The 7,190-nt window shown below is 43.1% G+C and overlaps 1 protein-coding gene across 4 annotated transcripts in view; it reads right to left on the bottom strand.

Annotated features, from left to right (window-relative positions):
• Nucleotides 1-4,264: 4,264 nt before the first annotated feature.
• The window catches only part of CLSTN1 (calsyntenin 1), a 97,714-nt gene continuing 94,788 nt past the window's right edge, over nucleotides 4,265-7,190 (bottom strand). For 3 of the 4 annotated variants that reach the window (XM_040430914.1, XM_040430906.1, XM_040430922.1), the window contains one exon: nucleotides 6,883-7,172. In XM_040430914.1, the coding sequence (XP_040286848.1) occupies nucleotides 6,975-7,172 (198 nt within the window). In that variant the 3' untranslated portion in view covers nucleotides 6,883-6,974. Of the gene's footprint in view, nucleotides 7,173-7,190 lie in introns of all 4 variants that reach the window. The other variant, XM_040430897.1, reaches the window with a different exon arrangement.

The raw sequence follows: 7,190 nt of genomic DNA, 5'->3' as shown, positions 1-7,190 counted from the left end.
ACAAATTGGTCATAAAATGTGATCTGATCTTCAATATGTCACAACAATAGACAATCACAGTCTGCTTAAACTAATAACACATCAAGAATTAAATGTTACCATGTTTTTATTGAACACACCATGTAAACATTCACAGTGCAGGTGGAAAAAGTATGTGAACCCCTAGACTAATGACATCTCCAAGAGCTAATTGGAGTGAGGTGTCAGCCAACTGGAGTCCAATCAATGAGATGAGATTGGAGGTGTTGGTTACAGCTGCCCTGCCCTATAAAAAACACACACCAGTTCTGGGTTTGCTTTTCACAAGAAGCATTGCCTGATGTGAATGATGCCTCTCACAAAAGAGCTCTCAGAAGACCTACGATTAAGAATTGTTGACTTGCATAAAGCTGGAAAGGGTTATAAAAGTATCTCCAAAAGCCTTGCTGTTCATCAGTCCACGGTAAGACAAATTGTCTATAAATGGAGAAAGTTCAGCACTGTTGCTACTCTCCCTAGGAGTGGCCGTCCTGTAAAGATGACTGCAAGAGCACAGCGCAGACTGCTCAATGAGGTGAAGAAGAATCCTAGAGTTTCAGCTAAAAACTTACAAAAGTCTCTGGCATATGCTAACATCCCTGTTAGCAAATCTACAATATGTAAAACACTAAACAAGAATGGATTTCATGGGAGGATACCACAGAGGAAGCCACTGTTGTCCAAAAAAAACATTGCTGCACGTTTACAGTTTGCACAAGAGCACCTGGATGTTCCACAGCAGTACTGGCAAAATAGTCTGTGGACAGATGAAACCAAAGTTGAGTTGTTTGGAAGAAACACACAACACTATGTGTGGAGAAAAAGAGGCACAGCACACCAACCTCAAAACCTCATCCCAACTGTGAAGTATGGTGGTGGGGGCATTATGGTTTGGGGCTGCTTTGCTGCGTCAGGGCCTGGACGGATTGCGGTCATCGAAGGAAAAATGAATTCCCAAGTTTATCAAGACATTTTGCAGGAGAACTTAAGGCCATCTGTCCACCAGCTGAAGCTCAACAGAAGATGGGTGTTGCAACAGGACAACGACCCAAAGCATAGAAGAAAATCCACAACAGAATGGCTTAAACAGAAGAAAATACGCGTTCTGGAGTGGCCCAGTCAGAGTCCTGACCTCAACCCGATTGAGATGCTGTGGCATGACCTCAAGAAAGCGATTCACACCAGACGTCCCAAGAATATTGCTGAACTGAAACAGTTCTGTAAAGAGGAACGGTCAAGAATTACTCCTGACCGTTGTGCACGTCTGATCTGCAACTACAGGAAACGTTTGGTTGACGTTATTGCTGCCAAAGGAGGTTCAACCAGTTATTAAATCCAAGGGTTCACATACTTTTTCCACCTGCACTGTGAATGTTTACATGGTGTGTTCAATAAAAACATGGTAACATTTAATTCTTTGTTATTAGTTTAAGCAGCCTGTGATTGTCTATTGTTGTGACTTAGATGAAGATCAGATCACATTTTATGACCAATTTGTGCAGAAATCCATATCATTCCAAAGGGTTCACATACTTTTTCTTGCAACTGTATATATATACACTCACCTAAAGAATTATTAGGAACACCATACTAATACGGTGTTGGACCCCCTTTTGCCTTCAGAACTGCTTTAATTCTACGTGGCATTGATTCAACAAGGTGCTGATAGCATTCTTTAGAAATGTTGGCCCATATTGATAGGATAGCATCTTGCAGTTGATAGAGATTTGAGGGATGCACATCCAGGGCACGAAGCTCCCGTTCCACCACATCCCAAAGATGCTCTATTGGGTTGAGATCTGGTGACTGTGGGGGCCATTTCAGTACAGTGAACTCATTGTCCTGTTCAAGAAACCATTTTTCCAGTCTTCAACAGTCCAATTTTGGTGAGCTCGTGCAAATTGTAGCCTCTTTTTCCTATTTGTAGTGGAGATGAGTGGTACCCGGTGAGGTCTTCTGCTGTTGTAGCCCATCCGCCTCAAGGTTGTGCGTGTTGTGGCTTCACAAATGCTTTGCTGCATACCTCGGTTGTAACGAGTGGTTATTTCAGTCAACATTGCTCTTCTATCAGCTTGGCCCATTCTCCTCTGACCTCTAGCATCAACAAGGCATTTTTGCCCACAGGACTGCCGCATACTGGATGTTTTTCCCTTTTCACACCATTCTTTGTAAACCCTAGAAATGGTTGTGCGTGAAAATCCCAGTAACTGAGCACATTGTGAAATACTCAGACCGGCCCGTCTGGCACCAACAACCATGCCACGCTCAAAATTGCTTAAATGACCTTTCTTTCCCATTCTGACATTCAGTTTGGAGTTCAGGAGATTGTCTTGACCAGGACCACAACCCTACATGCATTGAAGCAACTGCCATGTGATTGGTTGACTAAATAATCGCATTAATGAGAAATAGAACAGGTGTTCCTAATAATTCTTTAGGTGAGTGTGTGTGTATATATATATATATATATATAAAATAAATATGTTTAGTAGGTTGTTAGATGTGTTTTAGGACATGTTCTTGCAAATAACTAGTGGTATGGGGGCTGAGTATCTCCTTAAAGGGGTTATCCCACTTTGCATTTTCATACTTACCTGCTGCCTGCGCGCCGTTCACTTCCTGGATTCTGGCTGGGGGCGGGCTTCATCTTGATTGAAGTCTTTTCCCGGCCGGGCGCTGGACTGAACGTGCACGCCGCCGCGCATGCGCCATGGTGACTTATTCCTGGCCAATATAGTACAGAGCTGGAGTGCGCGTTTGCGGCTCTGTACTATTCTGGCCAGGAAGGAGTCACCATCGCGCATATGCAGCGGCGTGCGCGTTCAGGACAGCGAGCGGCCCGGCCGGGAGAAAAGGAGTCTTCTGCGCAAGCGCGGCCACCGGAATTCCGGAGAACAGCGGTGCCGTAACCAGGGGAGACCGAATGACAACAATGAGGTAAGTGGGGATGAATTTTCTCGTAAACGGTGGGAATGGGTTAATCAAATATATTTATAAAAATGATCACTGTCAAATCATTAACAGATTTAACAGTGATCATTATGATGGGATAACCCCTTTAAGAGCTCTCCACGAAAGTTTCTGTTTCCTGTCCAGGATGGAGGCGGTCTCTCAAGGGTGCTGTCATGGGCTCATGGAAAAGTGATTACCGGTGAGTGTAATCTTCAATTTTCCCGATTATATCTTGTGGATTTGCCCTGCCTACAGTTGACAAATCTATTGACTAAAACTTGCCTGTGATTCCCTCCATTTACACAGATCAGCTAACAGCACTGCTTGCACTTTTTTTTATGTGCTTTTTACATCTGTTCCTTGTATGTCAAGCATTATAAAGATCAACGTTTCAACCAGGGAAAAAACAAGATGGCTACACCTAAACCTCTGATCAATCAATAACCCCTCCTCCCCCAGTAGTGGATATAACTAGCAATATGCTTCATAATATTGACCCCTCCTTTAGACAAGAATATAAAGAGTGGTTTGACACTATGGGGGAATTAATCACACCTTGACTCCAGTATTCTATCTTTTTTTGGAGTTTCACTCCAGATTTATCACTGGGTCTTCAAACTGGCTTCAAATATTACCCTCATGATGAATTCCCCCCATTTTTGCAAAAGAACAAACAAACCAAAAACACAATGTTCAGATATAACATGACAATTTAAAAAAAAAAAAATTATGTAATTTTGGTCTGTTGCTTTTTTTACCCAAATTGCAACAGAAATAAACGGTGTGAGAAAAAAGACGGTAAAAAGGTACTGTGTAACTAAAACTGCCACCCCAAAAAATGCCTTCAAAAAAAATAAATGTGATAGCACCCTAAGGCCTCCTGCCTTTTCAGTTTAAGTAACGTTCTTTGCGTTCCGTATACGGAACCATTCATTAAAAAAAATGGAAGGTACTCTATTTGCCTTCCGTTTAATTATTGTCCGCATAACGGACAAGGATAGTACTGTTCTATCAGGTGCCAGCTGTTCAGTTCCGCAAAAAAAGGAATGCACATGGACGTCATCCGTATTTTTTGCGGACCGCAAAATACTGAAAAAGCCATACGGTCATGTGCATGAGGCCTAATACTACCACCCTATGGATGGGAATCCATAATATTTCCCTCTACAGACAAAAATGCAGTCTGGAATGGGTAAGAGATGGGAACTAAACACTACCCACTTCACTGTGACTGAATAAACCTACATAATAAAACATCAGCTACTGTGAGCGAGAACAAAAATGAGCGGCAGAATTTAGAACCAGAAATTTATTGTAGCTTATAGACTGTTCAAACTGACCTATCACCAATATACAAATCTGAAAAGTTATATTCATTGCACCTACATACAGCATCAGAAAGTTTAGGACGCTTTAGCGGTTGCATTACATTTCGCAATAGTTTTTTTTTTTTAAAGTAAGTACAGCAGCTACGGTGATATTAAAATGGATGGACAGAGCTACACAACATAAACACAAGACGAGGGGGAGAGGGGTCCCCAGGTTACTCAAGAGCTTGCAGTTATGTTTATCACGTTATCACAGAAGAAGTCATTAAACAATCCCCCATATTTTACGTAAAAATCTAAGAATTTACATTTATGGTAAACAATAAAATAAACCTACCAAGCCTGCTCGCTGGTCTGCAGCTCCCTGTACTGCAGGACGAGACCCGGGATCTGCTGACCACCTGTAGTGGACATCTCACCTGTCCTTCATGCCCCACTGTCTGGATACAGCCAATTTAGGGTGCCCTCACACAGTGCATAGTTTTCTGCAATATAAGGACATCCCCTATGTTACCCTATGGCGGTGAAGAGTGTCAATACCTGTGTTTTATTTTGCTGTGGAACAGAACGCAAATACATTTTAGCTGTGGATTTCCTGTAGCTGAATGTCTACATTTGTTTCAATGGAGATTTAATCCGCACAGAAATCCACAAATAAAATAACCATCCTGTTCCATTGTGGGAAAATCTGCAACTTTGTAAAATCCAGACCTGCAGAATTTGTTACAGAAAACTCTGCAATGTGTGAGGGCACCCTAAGGAGGATTTACTCTGTACTGCTGCTTTACCACAGTTGACTTGGCTGCATGTAGTCAGTGGGGGTGCCGTATCTTACCACAATCTCCCGCTTCATTCTCAATTCATGTAACGTCCTCTAAATCTCTAAATGTATCTCGGACCTAAAGACAGCCTACACATAACACCAATCCAATAAGAGACTTTTTCCACTTACCTGGCACAAAGACACCTTACCGAATCCAATCATAGGGAGCACAACAAGCTGCTCCTGTCCCTGCCATAAACCCTCTATTTGCACTTTTTCCATTGATAGAGGGGCACAACCAAAAAATATAAGTGACTGTAACAAAGAAGCAGCCAATAGCGTCCTCAGACTGTGGGCATAAAGGAGCTGGACGTTCTTACCTTTAACCTTGCTACAAGGCATTTTAGGTTCCAGCGCCACCACCTGAACGTTAAATAGTTTCCTCAAAAAGAAAAAACTAGGCACATTCACTGCCTATGTGAATGTTACCAGGTGCCCCTTTTATACATCAATATTTTAAGTGTAGTGTCCCTTTAAGTATACCTTTCTTGAACCAGTGATAATCTAAATAATATGTATAATACATAATTATACTTTGCCGTTACTTGCAAAGCCCTGCTAGGTGGAGAACTACAACTCCCAAGATTTGAGCTCAAAGACGAGAGAGGAACAGGTCATCCGATCGCATCGTTGCCTGGCAGCATTCGACCTTCCTTGCCTCTGGTCACATCAGAGCCACAAACAGCTCATACACAATAGTAACTCCTTCCAAACCATCTCACTTGTTTTACAAGATCGGGAATTTTTTTTTCCCTAGTCTTACACAAAAATGTACATTTTTTTTCTCAAGCTAAGTGAGGAAAATAGTAATAAGGTCGCACGTAAACAATATTTTTTCTGCCCAGCTAAAAGCTGCTGGCCAGGTGAGAACATCCCAGAGTGTCTCACTAATGACAGAATATTCCCCCGTTGGAGAGGACTGGAAGTTACAATGATCCACATATGTATAATCTTGTCCTGCAGAAAACTGAACCTGGCATTTAAAGCAAGGGGGTGGACCCGCTGAGGTCTGGTGTGTGCTACACGCAGCTGCTGACATGTCCCCAAGAGCAGGCAGACTGGCACCTTGTTATTCCTATGACTGGTTACAGCCCTGTGCTTCTTCTATTGTGGAAGGTTCTAGATATGGAGCCAGAAAGACAGTACTCGGGCGTGAGCATCATTAAAGCTGACACCACTGTGTCTCCTTGTCTATGTCAGGCTGCAGACCCCCGTCAGCCAAAGAAAAAAATCACCTCACTGAGGTTGCGCAAGACTGGCACAGGTGCCACCCTGCATTCAAGAATTCCAAACCCCTTTACACTAGCAACATGGACATAATTACATAGATTCCAACATATTTACAAAGAAAATATTAAAAAGTTAGTCTTGGTTTCAACCCTTTTACTGTCTGCTGGAGCCATTTGCAAAACCACCCAGATGCAAAAAGATGCCAGCACCTCAGACAGAAAAAGGGTTCTTTCAGTGGAGTGTTGCCAATAACTGACATGCTGTCATTTGGGATGGAGAAAGAAAGTTAAAATCAATCAGTCTACATGGAGTCCCTGTGCCCCGTTTCTCAACCGGAAGTTTTGCATCTTTCAGAACACAAATCAGGAATGAAGGATGAAGTCCAGTAACGCCTGTGTCCCTCCTATCATTGTATGACAAAGAGAGCATGGAAGGAAAGTGCAGGGTGGACTGAAACACTGATGACCCCAGTCACTGGGATGGCAGGAGTGGGGCACCGTCTATCCACATTTTGGATGGGGATGTGCTGGTTGGTTTCAGCGTCTGGAATGACATTTTACACCGTGTGCCTGCAGGAGCGATGAGTGTGAGCTGTAGTGACTGGGTGGTAATGGCGACTGAGATCAATAGGTCAGAGTGGAGTCGTCCCACTCCAGCTGCTGCTGTCGGTTGACATTCTGCTGGTCCTCCTCCTGCTCGCCCTCCTCTTCCTCACTGCTCTCAGATTCAGCACTGGTTATGTCATCATCTTCTCCATCTTCACTGTCCTCATCCTCATCCTCCTCCTCTTCCTCCTCACTGCTGTGCTGGTCTTCATAGGTCTGGATCAGGAAAAATAA

The sequence above is a fragment of the Bufo bufo genome, chromosome 1 (assembly GCF_905171765.1).
Source record: "Bufo bufo chromosome 1, aBufBuf1.1, whole genome shotgun sequence".
Classification (NCBI taxonomy): Eukaryota; Metazoa; Chordata; class Amphibia; order Anura; family Bufonidae; genus Bufo; species Bufo bufo.
The sequence above is the reverse complement of the archived record's forward strand: the minus strand, read 5'-3'. Positions and strand labels throughout refer to the sequence as shown.